Consider the following 19,606-nt stretch of genomic DNA (forward strand, 5'->3'; position numbering starts at 1 on the left):
GATCACGCCTCCATTTTAAATTCTTTCCCTGGGTCTTGATAATCTATCTGTATGTTTGTAAAATTTATCTTAAAGGTCCTGCACCTGAATTGAAACTAAGACGACCCCCCCCCCCATTGGACACAGATCACTATTTTGTGCCAGATTCTGGGAAGGACTCTTTCTGTCCAACAGAAAATCAGAAAATTCTGAGAACCCTGTGGTTATTAATTCTCAAATGCTAAAATGAAATGAATAAATTCACCAGCTGATTTCAATCTCATCTGATCACTAAGCTTTTATTTATTGATTTATTTATTTACTGCTTTTTATGGCTGCATTTTTGGCATACAGAAGTTCCTGGGCTAGGGGTCAAATCAGCTGGCCTACACTGCAGCCATAGCAACATGGGATCTGAGCCACATCTGTAATCTACACCACAGCTCAGAGCAACCCTGGATCCTTAGCCCACTGAGTGGGGCCAGGTATCGAATCCATGTCCTCATGGATACTTAGTCAGGTTCACAACTTGCTGAGCCACAGCAGAAACTTCCACTAAGCTAACTGTTGAGGCTTTAACATCCTCTTCTTATGTCTCAGTCAGAGACAAGGAAAAATTACCGAATTACTCTATTTTCTGAAATGCAAAAGTTAAATGCAGTCTTTCTCTGATCCAGATTCAAAAGGACCAAAAAAACTGGAGAGACACCAAATATTCCAGATTCTTAACACAGGGTACCTTTAAGCAATTCAGCTTAATTTATCATCATGTAACTTCAAATCAAGACATAAGGAAACTATTTTTACCACTTTCTCAATTTTGTCTTAACATAATTGAATACTTTTTAACGTCATCTTTGTTTACTTTCCTTCGTATTTTTCAAAGAAGACAATTTATACTCATTTTTCTTCATTTTTGAAAATGTTTTCAGTCCTCTTGATGTGTCATCTTGTTGAATTTCCAGAAGAGCCTACTAGATGTTTTCATATGTTAATAATTCCCCAACTGAGCCTACAAAGGCATTCTGATTACAAAGAAATTAGTTCAAAGCATCCTCCTCAGATATAATGTGCCTCATTAATGTTTTTATTAACTGTAGCTGATGAAGAGATCATTTTCTGGCTTAGTTCCAGAAGTCCTTTTCAGCTCTCCAAAGGAAAAAGTGACTGCTGAATTTTCACATCAGAAATTCATTCTTAATTAATGAAATGTGATTTTTTTCCAATTTTCTAATTCAATATAGTATAATTATGAAAATACAGATAAGGGCTTCAGCTTCTGGAAAACATTAAGTCTATTTTCTAACACAGATCATTAAAAGAAATAAATATGAATAATCTGAAGCTGAGATATTTGGGTTTAGTTTCCAGAAGGCTCTGCTTAATCAACAAGTCCAAATTTTTTTGAGGGGGTGAATCTTTGATAAAATAACCTAATATATAGGACCTTTTAAAGGGCATGAAAAAAGAAAATTTTTTTTCAAACCAGAACCATCAAGCATCTAAAATACTATATTATAATTATAATTTTGTCACAGCCAGAAGTGAGATACAAAAAGATAACTCAGGCACAGCAGGCAGCAGGTTAAGGATCTGGTGCTGTCACTGCTGTGGCTTGGGTCCCTACTGTGGCACAGGTTTGACCCCTGGCCCTGGAACTTCCACATGCTATGGACACGGCCAAAAAAAAAAGACAACTCCATTCTCTGACTTGGGGAAGCAATGATCCAGTGGCAAAAAGAATCGGGTTTAATAAATTTCTCACTTCCATACAGTTGATGCTATGGCTGTTTTTATTTTTCAGTAGAAGCTGTCAAAGGTTTATCGGTATTAAGCCACCTAATTAAATATTTGGAAATTTTTTAAATGATTGGTTACTGTGAGAATGCAATCATCTGATTTTCATCCAATTCAGATTCTAAGGGAATGAAGGTGGTTGGCCCAACATTTCCAAGATCTGATCATTTCTACCATGCAGAATCACTCCAAGCTCACTCTAAAATGTTAGATTACTGGCCACAAAAAAGAAATGGTAGTTACTTAACACAATGCAGGCATTAGCTACAGTGGTAATCTTTTTGTAATAGGTAAGTGTACACGTTGCACACCTTAAACTCACACAATGTTATATGTCCACATATCTTAATAGAGCTGGAAAAAAATAAAATAAATAAAATAAAATGTTAGATTACATTCTGGGGAAGAAAAAAAAAAAAAAAACTAGCCTCAAAATGCTGTCCATGGTGGATGACCTGAAGGCATGCTATAATTAGTTTATTACTACCGGCTTTGTAGATGTAAAAACTATCCTGAGGTAGGTAGAGAGAGCCAGAGAAAGTTAAGACCATGTGAAGTTCTACCTGCTATGCAACATTTAAGCTTAATCTCAGTTATAAGCATTATGGAAAACCCTTAGTACATTATCAGTTACCATTTTTTTCACAAATCCAACTAACTCCATCTAACAAGCCCCCTCCTCGCCCCCACACTGCCATCCAGGATAGTTAAATAAGGGATTACTTTCTTTTTTTTTTTTTTTTAGGGCTGCACTGGCAGCATATGGAGGTTCCCAGACTAGGGGTCTAATTGGAGCTACAGCTGCCAGCCTACGCCACAGCCACAGCAACACCAGATCCAAGCCACATCTACAACCTACACCACAAGTCACAGCAATGCCAGATCCTTAACCCACTCACTGAGCAAGGTCAGGGATCGAACCCACAACTTCATGGTTCCTAGTCAGATTCATTTCCACTGCACCACGATGAGAACTCCAAATAAGGGACTACTTTCAATTTTCCAATGACAATAAAGCATCCCCATCCTTCCTCCCAGCTGTGCTGGGCAGTTTCAGATCCAGAATAGCTTCCAGCTGGAAGAGAACTCCCTTTTAAAGCAATCATGGGACTCAACGCAGAGTGCTAAATTCTGTGCACTACAAAAAAGCACTAAGCAAAACAAGACAGTGGAGTGGAAAGCAAGCCCACTGATAAGAACTGTTTCACAGGAGAGGATTCAATGGGAGTTGGGATTGCCAGGAAAGGCTTCAGCAAGGGCCAAAGATGGAGACAGAAAAGGGAGAAGGCCATGCCAGGAAAGAAGAATGATGGGAGGAAGAAATGTGGGGTCAGGAAATGTCCAATGCATGTTCTGGTCCAATGCATGAAGGCAGAGGTCTCGGACAAAGCGGTCGAGAGAAACAAGGAGGAACAATGGACCCCAGACCAATCCTGGAGGTCCTTGACTCTATCAGGGGTGTATAAAAGAGACAAAAATATTTAAGAAATACTTCCTACATGTGAACTGTTGAAGCCCTGAGTTACCTGATGCAAATCTCTTGATTCCTTGTTTTCATATTCAATCCCTTCTTCACTTTTGCTGTGGTGTATTTTTACTTTGCACCACCAATCCTGTGAATTTCAAAAAATAGCTCTGGCTTCCTGGGGCCAGCTTGAGAGGTTGGCAGTTCTTTTAAATCACACAGAACCAACTACTACAGTACTGGAGAGACCCAGCTGGTGCAAAGATGAATATTTTAGCAAGCAAGGCTGATTTGCCAAATAAAGGGGGGGGGGGTGAGTTCCTGTATTGACCACTATAAGCCATGTAAATCTTTACTGAGGGGGATTTAATTCAGAGAATAAAGAACACTGGTTTTGTTTTTTGTTTTTGTTTTTTTTTTCCTTTTAGGGCCATACCTGTGGCATATGGAAGTTTCCAGGCTAGGGGTCAAATTGGAGCTGCAGGTGCCAACCTATGCCACAGCCATGGCAACTCCGGATCTGAGCAATGTCTTCGACCTACACCACAGCTCACGGCAACACCAGATCCTTAACCCACTGAGCGAGGCTAGGGATCCCACATCCTCATGGATACTAGTCAGGTTCTTAACCTGCTGAGCCACAATAGGAACTCCAAGAACACTTCTTAAAGTCTTCTTTCTCCAACTCCCTTCACATCCAGAAGCTGCCTCACCCCAAGGGAACAACCAGTAGACCCAGTGTATAGGGCAGCTGTGTGCCAGGGGTGGGATCCAGTTTTCAATATCTTGTGCAGCTCTCGAGGTGATTCCAACATGCAACCAAGAGGGAGAACCCACTGGCCCAGAGCTCTGGCCAACCTGCCACACACTCTGTGCTGGTTATGTTGGATTAAGGTCTCTTTCCTCCTCCTTCCACACACATATTTAATCACATTAGTCTGGCAGCTTCCTGAGCAACCTCATAATTCATATCTTAACGTGTTCTATGCCGAAATGCACTGACATCTGTTGCAGTGCAGAGTCGTTTGAAATCTCACACGTCCCACTATCTTTTATGGAGCATCTTTTTCTTGCTGCCATAGCCCATGTTGTGCTATATTCAAGTGTTCCGTCTTAGCTACATGTTAAGTGTTTTAAAAGAATAAGAAGGATGATGAGGAGAAGAAAGAGCTGACACATTTGAGGGATAAGAGTCTAACTTTCTCAAAGGCAGGTGTTCAGGGTCTAAAGCTCAACCACCAACTCTTTGCCTGCAGTTCATTCTACCTTTCCACCAACTCAGAACACATTTGCCTTGTGTTCCTCTCTCTTTCATCTTAAAATAATCCTAGATCACTAGATAGCGACCCTGATAAATAATAAGTAAATAATAATATTTTAATGGGTTATCCTATCTAGACAGCAGATCCACATTTTTCAAAGGCCTTCTCAAGATACATTTTTTTATTTTGTCTTTTTAGGGCCATACCTGGGCATATGGGGGTCCCCAGGCTAGGGGTCCAATCGAAGCTGTAGCCACTGGCCTATGCCACAGCCACAGCAACATGGGATACAAGCCATGTCTGCAACCTACACCACAGCTCATGGCAATACCAGATCCCTAACCCACTGAGCGAGGTCAGGGATTGAACCTGTTTCCTCATGGATGCTAGTCGGGTTGATCAACCGCTGAGCCACGAATCATTATTTTAATCCAAAGGAAGGCTCTTATTATTGAAAAGTAGGCATGTTCATGTTAAAACAGAATGAGTGAGCGCTCTCTCTATCATCTGAGGATACAGTAAGAATGTGACAGTCTGCAAGCCAGAGAGGAGAACCTTACAAGAGCCTGACCACTCTGCCACCCTGATCTTGAACTTCTGGGCTCCAGATTTGTGAGAAAATAATTTTCTGTGTTGAAGACACCCAGTCTATAGTATTTTGTTATAGCAGCCCAAGCTTACTATTACATTTAGTATCGTCACATTCTTCTCTTAAAAAACTATCTCCTGTCTCCTCATGTTTCAATAACAAAAGTTGCCTGTCAGGAAATACACAAAGTTATGGGTATCAGTAGATTATGAAACTCTACTTTTTTAGTGCATAATTGAAACTGTTCACAAATACCTTTAACTTTTTGAATTTACTTTTCCCTACTTTCATTGTTTTTCTTGCTATAAATCTTTACTTGCATATAAAACATAATAGAGAAAATAGTTATCCCCAAATCTTGTCAATATGGATTCAGCCATTAGTGTTTTTGGCATACACTACTGTTGTATTTTGAGTGGAGGTCAGTTTTTCACAATTAGAGGAAAAGCTATTCCAAGTTTCTCTCCTGTGCTTCATAAGGAAGTCAGTGGGGTTTATTGGGTGGTCCAGTGCTACTTGCAATTGGAAAAAAAAATTCTTATTATTTTCTATGGACTATGATCTTGTGCCTGAAAGATGAGGGTTGATTTACCTCTACCGTGTTCACTTTGTAGCCCCGAAATGTTATTAGTGGGCCTGAAATTACCTAATTTATCCTGTTTTGATTATTTAATTAAATGACCCCAAGCCAGAAATTTTACTGGTTAATTAGATGCTGTGTATAAGAAAATATTTCTTTAAAATATTTCTTTTTATTTGGTCTATATTGTCCTTTAAATCCAATGAGGGTCCCTTTGCTCTCATATTCTGCGCTGCAGTGAGGAGGGAATTAAAAAAAACAAACAGGAAGGGTGATATAAATTAGAGATCACACAAGCACTATTAAAGCTACACCTCAAAGAAAGCCCTGGTTATAAGTGATGATTCAGTGCCCTACTGTGGAATTGCTCAGCCACTGACCACCATGCCACCACTCTATGCTCCACAGTAATTTATCTCTTTGTCAGTTTCTCACTCTTGCCCCAACTTGGAGCACACACTTCCTAGGTGCTCTATTGATGTCTGAACGAAATACTAAAAACATGAGTATTCCTCATTCTTCTGCTTTCCAGGTAACTGAGCATTTATCATGGTTTTTTGTTTTTTTAGGGCCACACCTGTAGCATGTAGAAGTTCACAGGCTAGGAGGTGAACTGGAGCTGCAGCTGTTGGCGTACACCACAGCCACAGCAACACCGGATCCTTAATCCACTGAGCGGGGCCAGGGATCAAATCTGCACCCTTGTGGATACTAGTAGGTTCATTTCTGCTGAGTCACAACAGGAACTCCAGAATATTTATGATTTTTTTTGAAGACCTATAGAGAAAAATATTCCACGTCCTAAATCAAAAGTCCATTCCAATTCAGCTGCTGCCTTTTGAAAAAAAGTGAAGACAGCTATCATAAACTAATGGATGGCTTTTGGAAGCCCAAACGTCAACCAAACTATAAAGTGGCCAAAAGTGGTCTCTTCCTGGAACAATCCCACCCTCGGGCCCTCATCCAGAACTCATGAATTCAAAGCATATTGAAGATGAACATAATAATTTAAGGAGATTGGTCATGGGATTCTGAGAAGACAGACAAGACATGGGTAAGAATCAGCCACAAGAGAAGAAACGAGAAAACACAGAAATCATGGGTGATAGGTGGGGTGACTGACATGCACCCCCATTGTTCCACTGGTCATGTGATCATATTCTCCTTGCCAATGATTGTTTAGAAATGAGCATGTGACCTAATCCCAGCCAATCACAGGCAAGACGGATTCAACTGGGGGATTCTTGGAAAGGCTTCCTCTCTCCTGAGAAAGAAACACAGTACAAAAGTTCCCGTCATGGCACAGTGGTTAACGAATCTGACTAAGAACTATGAGGTTGTGGGTTCGATCCCTGGCCTTGCTCAGCAGGTTAAGGATCTGGCGTTGCCGTGAGCTGTGGTGTAGGTCGCAGATGTGGCTCGGATCCCGCGTTGCTGTGGCTCTGGTATAGGTCAGTGGCTACACCTCCAATTAGACCCCTAGCCTGGGAACCTCCATATGCCACGGAAGCGGCCTAAGAAATGGCAAAAAGACCAAAAAAAAAAAAAATAGACAGTCTCCTTTGTCTGAACAGTGTCTTGTCTGGGTGTGACACCAGAAACAGCTTCAGTCATTGCAACTGTAAGGAGGCCAGCCTGGGACCAAAGTCAACATCCCCAGGAGGACAGTGATGTAAGATGGAAATATTGTTAAATAACTGGGTACAGAGCAATCTACAGATTCAATGCAACCCCTATCAAACCACCAATGGCATTTCTCACAGAACAAGAATAAAAATTCTTAAATTTGTGTGGAAACAAAGAGCCAAAGCAATCTTGAGAAAGAAAAATGGAGCTGGAGGAATCAGACTGTGGCTGCTCCACTTTCCAGAAGCTCCAGTGTTCCTATCACTCACCTCTGCCTCTGTCATCACATCTCTTTCACTGACTATGACAGTTGGCTACTGAGTCTCCATCTCTGGATGTCTTGTTTTAAGAGAAAATAGATTTCTTTTGCTCTTTAAGTCAATTTGAGGTTTCTTCTACCTGTAGCTAAAGGCATCCTAGCAGATAGAGAATGCATGAAGGAAAAGAAACACTGGATATTAATTCTATTGGAAATGTCGAAACATTAAAATGGATATGTTGACTCAGCTTTGGTGACGTGGAGCTTAAAAGGATATATGTGTGATTTATCACAGTGAAAGGATAAGAAGTGATATGGGTCACAGCATCGGCTCTCTGTACAGGTTCTTAGGGATAAATCTGAAAATGAACTTGTTGGATCAGAGAAGAAATTGATTCTGCATATGTGAGTAAAGAGCTTCCTCTATGCTACTAGCATTTTACCAATCAATCAAGGCACCTCAACCATAACATGGAACTTTTCACTCCTGATTCTCTGTCCTGACAATCCACGGGTCAGTCACACCTCCCAAGAGCAAGATGAAGAAACTGAACTCTCTCTCCAAAACTTTGAGGCAATGGGAATGTGACAGTACAGAAGACAAAAGTGCAGAGAATTAAACCATGAATTTGGCTTTGCCTTAGAAAGTCATCTAAGTTTTCTGCTCCTGCTACTTCACAGAAAATGAAACGATAATCTATTCAGTGTCTATATTATTTTTAGCCACTCCCAACCCACTCCAATCTGTTCATTTTAAAGGTTTCTATGGGTTTTAGCATTTGCGTTGGAATACCATTCATATTGCAAAATAGGATGTGATAATCTATAAATAAAATAACACACTTAAAAATAGGAATGGATAAGATGGCCAAAGTATAATTATATTAAACCAGATTCCTTTTTAAAGGTCCAAATCTTTGCATTTTAATGATTCATTAAGAAAAAACTAGTGTACAACATTCACACACAGAGTACAGCTGCCACATAGATCTACTTTCTAAAATGAAACTGCTCAATGCAAACAATTACAAATAGGATGGATAAACAACAGAGTCCTACTGTATAGCACAGGGAATTATATTCAATATCCTGTGGAATAAAATCATACAGAAAAGAATATAAAAAAGAATGCATATATATGTATAACTGAACATATACATGTTTTTTAAAAATAATAAAATATAAAATAATGTGAAACTGCTCATGAAATACTTATTGAAATCTGTATTAGTTTCCTTTTTCTGCTTTAACAAATTACCATAAACTTAAAGGCTCATACTATCTTACAGTTCTGCAGGTCAAAAGTCTAAAATGGAGTCTTGAGGGATTAAAATCAAGGTGTCAGCAGGGTCATGTTCCTTCTAGAGGCTAAAGGGGAGAATCTGTCTCATTACCTCTTCTGGAGGCTTCCAGAATTCCATGCTCATGACTACATCACCCTGATCTCTGCCTCTGTCATCACATCTCCTTCTCTGACTCTGACCTCCTATTTTCTTCTTCTTTTTTTTTTTTTTTTTGCTTTTCAGGGCTGCACCTGTGGCATATGGAAGTTCCCAGGCTAGAGGTCAAATTGGAGCTGCAGCTACTGACCTACACCACAGCCCCAGAAACCTAGGACCCTTAACCCACTGAGTGAAGCCAAGGATCGAATCCTCATCCTCATGGATACTAGTTGGGTTTGTAACCTACTGAGCCACAACAGGAACTCCCTGACCCTCCTACTTCTTGCTTATAAGGACACTTGTGACTACACTGGGCCTATGCAAAAAATCCAGGATAACCTCCCCATCTCAAGGTCTTTCACTTAATCATAACAGCAAAGTCCTTTTGCCCAATAAGATAACATTGTCACCGGTCCCAAAGATTAAGACATAAACATCCTTAGGGAGCCTTTATTCTAGGTACCACAAAATCCATGACAAACAGAGGAGGTTTCCCTCTATTTCGCGTGATCTGAGAGAATTTAGGAAACTGTATCAATGAATATTGATCCAGAAGTTCTCACTAGTTTTGAGTTACTAGGAGATATTCCTGCCACTCTAAGAAAAAGTTGGTTAGCTAAAAAAATCTTCAGCCAAGACACAACTCCAATCTAATCTTCCCACAGTGGGGAAAAAAAGAAGGGCTTGGAGTTTCCGTCATGGCTCCTCCAAATGGTATCCATTAGGACTCAGGATCAATCCCTGAGCTCACTCTGTGGGTTAAGGATCTGGCATTGCTGTGAGCTGTGGTGTAGGTCACAGACTTGGCTCGGATCTGGCATTTCTGTGACTCCGGCGTAGGCCAGCAGCTATAGCTCCAATTTGACCCCTAGCCTGGGAACTTCCATATGCTGTAGATGTGACCCTAAAAAGATAAGGAAATAAAAAGAAAACAGGAATAAAAGCAAAAATAAACCAATGAGACCAAATCAAACTGACAAGCTTTTGCACAGCAAAGGAAACCATAGAAAAAAAAAGACAACCTACATAATGGGAGAAAACAGTTTCAAATGATGCAACTGACAGGGGCTTAATCTCTAGAATATATAAGCAACTTATACAAATTAACAAGAAAAAAATCAACAACCCAACTGAAAAATGGCCAAAAGACCTGAATAGATATTTCTCCAAGGTAGATATATAGATGGCCAACAAGCCCATGAAAAAATGCTCAACATCACTGATCATTAGAGAAATGCAAATCAAAACTACCATGAGATACCACCTCATACCATTCAGAATGGCCATCATTAATAAGTCCACAAATAACAAATGCTGGAGGGGGTGTGGAGAAAATGGAATGCTCTTGCACTGTTGGTGGGAATGTAAATTGGTACAGCCACTATGGAAAACATTGTGGAGGTAACTCAGAAAACTAAATATAGAACTACCATATGACCCAGCAATCCCACTCTTGGGCATATATCCAGACAAAACTTTACTTGGAAAAGACACATGCACCTGTATGTTCATGGCAGCACTATTCACAATAGACGAGTCATGAAACAACCTAAATGTTCATTGACAGATGAATGGATTAAGAAGATGTGGTATGTATACATTGTGGAATACTACTCAGCCATAAGAAGAACACAATAATGCCATTTGCAGCACCATAGATGGAACTAGAGACTCTCATACTAAGTGAATTAAGTCAGAAAGAAAAAGACAAATGCCGCATGATATCACTTAGATCTGGAATCTAATATACGGCACAGATGAACCCTTCCACAGAAAAGAAACTCATGGCATGGAGGACAGACTTGTGGTTGCCAAGGGAAAGGGGGAGGGAGTGGGATAGACTAGGATTCTTGGGTTAGTAGATGTAAGCTATTGCCTTTGGAATGGATAAGCAATGAGATCCTGTTGTATATCACTGGGAACTATATCTAGTCACTTACGATGGAGCATGATAATGTGAAAAAAAGGAATATAAGTGTAGGTGTGACTGGGTCACTTTGCTATACAGTAGAAATTCACAGAACATTGTAAACCAACTATAATGGAAAAAATAAAAATCATTTAAAGAAAAAAAAAGGGCTTGAAAGATTTGTTCCTTGACTTGGTTCCCATGAAACCTAAAATGCTCAAAACATGTTGGCAAACGGAATCTATCAGGAAAAGAAACAGCAATAAAACATAAGAGACATGCAAGAAAACGGCAAATTTTATAAAAAGAAAAAAATCTCAAGTAATGTTTTGGACTTGGAGAAATTTTTAAAAGTACAACAAAACACTAAATTGACATCACTAATTTAAGAAACCTTAGCCATGCATGGAGGCTGGAATCAGGAGGCAGGACAGGAAGACAACAGGGTTATTTGTCCTGTGCCTCATACCTCATACACCTTAAAATTTAACTGTTAGTAGCCAAAAACCAGGAAAATCCAAATGTTCATCAACAGTTGACTAGATAAACAAAATGTAGTACAACCTTACAACCGAATACTACTCAGCCCTGCAAAGGGAACAAATTACTGATACAGACAACATAGTTGAAATTCAAAATAATTAAACCAATTAAGAGAAGCCAGGAGTTCCTGTCGTGGCTCAGTGGTTAATGAATCCAACTAGGAACGATGAGATTGCCTCGCTCAGTGCGTTAAGGATCTGGTGTTGCTGTGGTGTAGCGCACAGACACAGCTTGGATCCCACGTTGCTATGGCTCTGGCATGGGCTGTCAGCTACAGCTCCGCTTGGACCCCTAGCCTAGGAACCTCCATGTGCCTCGTGTGAAGCCCTAGAAAAGACAAAAAGACCACAGGAAAAGAAAAGACAGTGAGAGAGAAAAGCCAGATACAAAAAAAAAGGTATATATGATTCCATTTATATAAAATTCTAAAAAACACAAACTTATCTATACTAACAAAAGTACATCTGGGGCTGGGGACAGAGAGGGATGGTTTGCAAAGGGCATGAGGAGTCACTGAGGGGACAAAGGGAAGTGATGGAAATGTTTGCATTTTTAAGGAGATAGAGGCTGCCTGGGTGTATCCAACTGTCAAGACTCATGGAATTGCATGTTCCATGTGAGCACAGCTTACTATACATCATTTATACCTCAATAAAGCTGATTTCTTAAAACTCTGACTCCTGAGCACAGCTTACTATACATCATTTATACCTCAATAAAGCTGATTTCTTAAAAATTTGACTCCTGGAGTTCCCGTTGTAGCTCAGTGGTAATGAACCTGACTAGTGTCCTTGAAGACTCGGGTTCAATCCCTCAGTGGATTAAGGATCCGGCATTAAGGACCTGTGGTATAGGTCACAGATGTGGCTCAGATCCCCCGTTGCTGTGGCTGCGGTGTATGCTCGCAGCTGCAGCTCCAATTGGACCCCTAGCCTGGGAATTCCATGTGCCACCAGTGCGGCCCAAAAAAACAAAACAAAACAAAAAAAAAAAAAACAACTGTGTGTGGAACATGGTAACCTACTCCCTAAATGATCATGTTAACCCTGAATTAATATCCTCTACATATTTTTTCTAAGACTCACAGCCCTCCAACTGCTTCAAATTATCATAGATGTCAAGCCAACTTCCTAAGAGGGGGAAAGTAGCTTCCTTGACCACAATCTAGGAATAGATGCCATATGACCTCCATACAGTACCTCCGTACAAAAGTAACCCTCTCTCTAATCAAGTGGAAGAGTCCCTAAATATTCAGCCAATCCATATTTAAAAGACTGTTCAGCTATGCAGGATACTTCCAGATTTTAAATCCACTACCCAAGGAGTCACTTGCTATGTAGATTCTTGTCTTTGTGTTTAACCTCTGTAATAAGTTATATTGGTATTTTGTATTTTATTTTGTCCATTTCAACCAGCTGACATAGAAGAGGCACATTTCAGACTAAATATTTATTCACATGTTCCCAGGCTTCCCGGGTTTCATACCATCTTGTTTGATAATATTTTGATATTAATAACATTTTGATACATCCATATTTTAGCAGTTTCCTTTGAAACTGTGTTTTTAAAATAATGATTAAGTAATTATTTTCTTTCTTATTTTTTTGGTCTTCTTAGGGCCGCACCCAGGGCGTATGGAGGTTCCCAGGCTAGGGGTCGAATCAGAGCTGTAGCTGTTTCCTACGCCACAGCCACAGCAACAAAGGATCTCAGCCATGTCTGTAACCTACACCACAGCTCACAGCAATGCTGTATCCTTTAATCTGCTGAGCAAGGCCAGTGATTGAACCTGCATCCTCATGAATGCTAGTCAGATTTGTTTCTGCAGAGTCATGACGGGAACGCCTCAGTAATTATTTTCTGAACAAATTCGGTACATACTGAATTTCTTCAGAAACCACTTTAGTGAGTACAGTGTTGTATGCATATGTACTGACACCTTCTGTCTGCCCAGGGAAAGCGCCCCCACCGCCCATCACCTTCTCTCCTTACCATCACCCTATTCTACAGGCAATCCCTGCTATGTTTCAACTACAACCTCTATGCCACAGTGGAGGGTGACAACACCAGACTAATTTCTCAGTCCCAGACTTCTTTCCTGAATTCAAGGCCTGGACACCCCACAGGCTCCTCATATTCTACATGCCCCTCACTGGCTCATGATCCCCCCACACAACGTGCCAAGTTCACGTCACTTCCTCCATTCCCTCTCCTCACTGAAGGCATCACTATTCACCTGTTTGCCCAACCTAAACACCAAGAAGTCATCCTCAACTCTCACCTGCTCAAATCAGTTAGTACTAGTTACTAAAAGCTCCCAAGTTGGTTCCCTTTTTCTTCATCCAACTTTCTCTGCCTTCATTTCTCAATGGACACTCTCTTGGTCTCTTAAGTGGCCTTTTTCTCTCCCCAATCTCATACTCCTCCCCTCTTCCTCCACGGCACTATCACCAGAACGGTTTTCATAAAGGAAAAGTTAAACTTGGCCATCAGAGCTCTTTGTGATGCATCCTTGCTTACTTTTCCAGGCTTGTCAGCTGGCAAATCTCCTAGAGCTTCTTTTTACCCACTTACAATAATCTTTTTTTTTTTTTTTTTTTTTGGCATGCCGAAGTTCCTTGGCCAGGGACCAAACCCACACCATAGCTATAACCAGAGCCACAGCGATGACAATGCCAGATCTGTACTTCACTGAGCCATGAGGGAACTCCAAGATACAACAGTCTTTGCTAACCCATCTCTATATGCCATGCTCTTTCATCCCTCCAATGCCTTTATGTATGTTCTTTCTTTAGCCTCTTTCCCCAGCAAGCCATCTCCTATTTATATCTCCTTCAAGTGACAGATCTGAATTCTCCAAGCTTCTCTAAATGTCCCCTTCCTACATTTCTGCTCTGCCCTCCTATAACCTACTTTTATTATAGAATTCACCTGCCCTGCACTGAAACCTTTACAAGTGTTCTTTGCTCTAATCAAGAAAAGGCACTGCCTTGTTTTTCTCTGTATTTCGAACGCTTTGCAAAGGAAATAGAGGTGGTTCCATTTTTTTGGATAAATGAACCACATCTAAAGGACATGTCATCAAATACTCTATAAAGAAAGAAAAGATAACATCAAACATCCTTATGCACATTTCTTTTGTGTTATGGATTGTGAAAAGGATTCCTCCTTAGGCTTCAAACCCTTAAAGATTTTACCAATTCAGTCTGAGCTTTTAAAAAAGAGTAAGAGCTTGTTTTAAATTACACCATTATGCCATAAACAGATGATGTGATTTTCCCACTCCATACTCACTTTTATACACATAACCTTTCTCATTACTAATCTGAAAGAGATTTCACAGGAGGAGAGGAGACCAATCTTTCAGTAACCATATGTAATAAGATTCTAAATTGAAAGTTTCAACTGAGGCACCAAGATACACTAGAATGATATTCCAGAGCCAAGTCCAAGGCTGACCTTCAAGTCTTCAGTGAAATACTTCAAACACTGATAGTATGCCTCTTAAGTCTAACCTCTGCTACACTGAAGGTGTTAAGGGGCCTTTTTTTTAAAGACTAAGAGAGTGAATTCCATCATGGCTCAGAGGTAACAAAACCAGCTAGTATCCGAAAGGATGCGGGTTCAATCCCTGGTCTCACTCAGTGGGTTAAGGATCCAGTGCTGCCGTGAGCTGTAGTACAGGTGGCAGACGCAGCTCGGATCTGGCATTGCTGTGCCTCAGATCTGCCATTGCTGTGCCTGTGGTGTATGTCAGCAGCTGTAGCTCCAATTTGACCCCTTGCCTGGGAACTTCCATATGCCATGGTGCAGCCCCAAAAAGTAAATAAATAAAGAAAGAAAGACTAAGAGAAATTCAAGGAAGAGAGTACTTTGGAGAAGAGGTCACGTCCCCTCAGGTCAAGAGAGTGAGGCCTCCAAGAATCAACTAGGGCCTAATAGCATCTCTCCAGAAAAAGCTAAGAGGAGCCAGGCAGAGTAGTATCCCTGCTGACAGTGGGGAGAGCGACAGCGCTGGGGTCAGCCTGCATCCTCAGAGACTCTCACCAAAAAGTCAAGAAACGGACAAGAGAGCAGGCTTGGGGTTGTCTAGCCCCCAGCTGCTGAAAGAAGATTGTACTGGACACTGAAATGCAACCACGGGAATGAACAGAAAAGTCATGGGACTGCTAAAAGCTCACCCAGAAGTGAGGGAAGGATTCCCCAGGGAAGAAGTGCTAGCAGGATAGAGGCTGACAAAATACATTTGTTTTCGGACTCTGGTCCATTTGTGCCGCTTGTTCAACAGGCTGGTTACACACAATTTCCCCCCATTTGGAAGTCCTCCCAAAGCTGCCAGCTGTCCTCCAGCTGGGAGGAGAGGGTGGAATTTCTTCCACAAATGAGGTAACCATACTCTTCGTGGGCAGATGGAGGCTGTTCGGAGCCCAGCCATTGAATAGCATTAAATATAAACATTGAAGAAAAAAACTGAGAACTTTTTCCCAAATGAAACACCCATAAACAGAAAACCCATTTTTCTCCATGATTAATGCCAATGAAAGGAAGCTGTCACCTAAGAAAAGTAAAAGCAGCGGAGGGAGGAGAGAAACACAGGACTCTTACCCAGGCCCTGATTCTGTTGTTCCCACTCGATGGCATCTGGCACCTGGTAGGTGGCCCCCTCCAAAGGGACCACATTGCCCTGCTCTGAGCCAGGTTCCTGAGACATGAGGCCAGGAAGGGTGAACCCGGGTGGCTCGGTGTCACCACCCAGGCCCTCGTCCAGGGAGTCTGCATCTTTATCTTCCTCATCTTCCTCTTCGTCTTCCTCCTCTTCATCTTCCTCCTCTTCATCCTCTTCATCCTCATCTTCTTCTCCCTCTAGGCAAGAAGAAATCAAAGGGAACGTGAAGAAATGCATTGAGTGCAAAAGCAAATCCTTTGAAATGACCCCAACGCCAAAATCATGATTGGCCCTTTAAGACAAATTTTATAACTAAAGTTGTGCAATATGTGCTTTGCAGCCTGACAAGCCCACCACATGCCTACATTTCAAACTTTTGGAATCACAGTTACATCAGATAACTATCATGCATCAAGTTTCCTGGGAGTGAAAGTTCGGGTAATACAGATTTTTGTTAAAGTCGCATTGATATCTACAAGGGCAGGAAACATCCTCCTTCTGTTTTCTGGAGATCATTAAAGATTTATCTCAGGGAAAGCACACTGAAATACTTAACAGCACTTAAAAGGAGTTCCCTTTGTGGCTTAGTGGAAAGGAATCCAACTAGTATCCATGAGGATGTAGGTTCGATCCCTGACCTCCCTCAGTAGGTTAAGGATCTGGCATTGCTGTGACCTGTGGGGTAGACTGGCAGCTGTAGCTCCGATTTAACTCCTAGCCTGGAAACTTCCATATGCTGAAGGTGCAGCCCTAAATAAATAAATAAATAAAAGGAGTATCCTAATCTCTTTCTACCTCATAACACTAAACAGGAGAAGTCATTATGTTGGCATGGTTTTCTTTCTATTCTTCCACATCATTGATTAGAACTGACAACAATGCTAAGTGAGAGGCACAGAAACCCACTCCTGCATCTGTTCTCCTTACACAGGAGGGACCCAAGAAACAGGAAAGCGTGACATCAGTGTTCTCAATCTGATTCTAAAGGGGACTGGGAAATGAGAGATCGATCAAGGAGTCAGAAAAGTAACACATGAAAGGAATAGTTATCATTACCATCATCCCAAGAGTTAAGTTCACAAAGTATCATCTGTGATGCTTCAAGGGTGTAGCTTTGGGGAACCTATACCGCTTGAAGATCACCAGTTTCTTTGTTTCACTAATTTTAATTTTCTAGGAATACTTAGAGGCCCCACCCTCATCATGAAGGCACCCCTGGAGCCCCCAAACAAGAGCCCACAAAATCCACTGGAGATTTTCCCCTTAGTCACTCCCCTTGGCTTTCAACACAGGGTGACTGCAACAGGGTACTCTCCTCGAATGATGGGGAGAAAGGAAGCATGAAAGCTACCCAAGAACTCTGAGACCTCCCTTTTCTGCTTCTAGACAGTAATCTCCACATACATTCCTTTCCGTCTACCATTAACAAGTTTTTTTAACTAAAAAAAATACATATTTCTTCTAATCCTTACTTATATATCCTTTAACTTTGTAGGACTCAATGCCTGTCACTATTCCAAAAATTCAACAAATATTTATTAAGCATGTAGGTCCAGGCATTAGGGATAGAGCAATAATGTCTCTGCCTTCGTGGAGCTGATATGTCACTCAGGAGACACACAGCAAGCAAACAGACCACTCTATATACAATACCTGACACTCTGATTAAAACTGTTAAGGGGGAGTTCCCATTGTGGCTCAGCAGCAACGACCCCAACTAGTACCCATGACAACTTGGGTTCGATCCCTGGCTTTGCTCAGTGGGCTAAGGATTCAGTGTTGCCGTGAGCTGTGGTGTAGGTCATGGACCTGGCTCAGATCCTGAGTTGCTGTGGTTGTGGTGTAGGCCGGAAGCTGCAGCTCCAATTTGACCCCTCGCCTGGGAACTTCCATATGCCACGAGTGCAGCCCTAAAAAAAGAAAATAGAAAAAAGAAAAAAAAAAACATTAAGGAGATATAAAAAGGCAGGTGCTGCTGCTGTAGATGAAGTCAAGGAAAGTTTTTCTGATAAGGTAAAGTTCCAGCAGAGATCATACCAAAGTAATGAATGGTCTTCTTTAACTTGGGTCATTAAAGATTCCCAGTAGAAGAGAGCAGCGGAACAGCAAGGGCAGATGTCAAAGAGGGGTCAAGAAGACTGGGGGAAAACTGATGATACAGAAGCAACTGGACAAAGTGTTAAATGGCCATCTTGGAAAGTGGGCAGGAGAGAGTTCTTGGGGAAAACGTGGAAGGCTCTCCAGGCAACCCCATGAGTCCACGTGAGATGTGACATCATAAATTTAAAGTAAGACATGCTAGGATGATCCCGTGCTTTCCTTCAGTCACATTCAGCTGCTTGGGTGCAGGAATTGGTGGAGGGGTAGAATAAGCAGAGGCATTGAACCTGGGCCAAGTTTTGCTAGGAGACTGAACCCGATCAACAGGGCAGGGGTGGAGGTGGGATAGCTGATTGTATATGAAGAGAGTGATTATAAAGATGGACCAGGCAAAGGTAAAAACTCCCAGCAATACAATGAATAAGTTCTGGGGAGCTAATGTGCAGCATGGTGACTAGAACTAACAACACTGTATTGATATTTGAAAGTTATTGAGACAGTGGACTTTTTTTTTAGGGCATATGGAGGTTCCCAGGCTAGGGGTCAAATTGGAGCTATAGCCACTGGCCTATGTCACAGCAATGCCAGATCTGAGCCATATCTGTGACCTATGCTATGGCTCACGGCAATCTGGATCCTTAACCCACTGAGCAAAGCCAGGGGTCGAACCTGTGAGCTCATGGATACTAGTCCAGTTTGTTTCCACTGAGCCAGGGCAGGAACTCTGAGACAATAGATCTTAAATGTTACTACCATACCCAAAAAACTGTAATTATGTAAGGGGGTGGAAGTGTTAACTAACCTTACTGTGGTAATCTTTTTGCTGTGTGTGGGCATATCAAATCATCACCTCAGGAGTTCCCACTGTGGCTCAGCGGTAACTAACCTGACTAGTATCCGTAATGACTCGGGTTCAATCCCTGGCCTTGCTGAGTGGGTTAAGGATCTGGCATTGCTATGAGCTGTGGTGTAGGTGACAGATGCAACTCGGGTCCTGTGTTGCTGTGGCTCTGGTATAGGCCGGCAGCTGCAGATCTGATTTGACCTTTAGCCTGGAACCTTCCATATGCCATGGGTGTGGCCCTAAAAAGCAAAAAACAAAACAAAACAAAACAAACAAAACACCTTGTACATCTTAATCTTACATACATTATATGTCAATAATATCTCAATAAAACTGGAGGGGACAAATGATGGACCAGGGACTCTAGTTAAAGAAAAGTTGAAAAGGAAAGTGGATAGAGAAAGAGTAAAAGGGTAATGGGATTATGGATAAAACTATCAGGGATCGTCAAGCTATTTGACAGTTTTGCTTATCTTCCTCCTGTAGAGAGAAATCAGTCACAAGCTAAAAATTGGTCACAGGCTAAAAAGAACATTTCCTCATTT

At 41.4% G+C, this 19,606-nt stretch overlaps 1 protein-coding gene across 2 annotated transcripts in view; it reads right to left on the reverse strand.

Moving 5' to 3' along the window:
• The window catches only part of ARMH4 (armadillo like helical domain containing 4), a 272,008-nt gene that overhangs the window by 199,132 nt on the left and 53,270 nt on the right, over window positions 1-19,606 (reverse strand). Inside the window, 1 exon segment of one of the 2 annotated variants that reach the window (NM_001244542.2) lies at window positions 16,057-16,314. The exons of the other annotated variant lie outside the window; for it this stretch is intronic. Coding sequence (NP_001231471.2) covers window positions 16,057-16,314 — 258 coding nt within the window. 2 annotated transcript variants of the gene reach the window in all.

The sequence above is a fragment of the Sus scrofa genome, chromosome 1 (genome assembly GCF_054392235.1).
Source record: "Sus scrofa isolate SSC_HxYL_T2T_F1_AM1 chromosome 1, Sscrofa_HxYL_maternal_Yorkshire_Landrace_v2.0, whole genome shotgun sequence".
Classification (NCBI taxonomy): Eukaryota; Metazoa; Chordata; class Mammalia; order Artiodactyla; family Suidae; genus Sus; species Sus scrofa.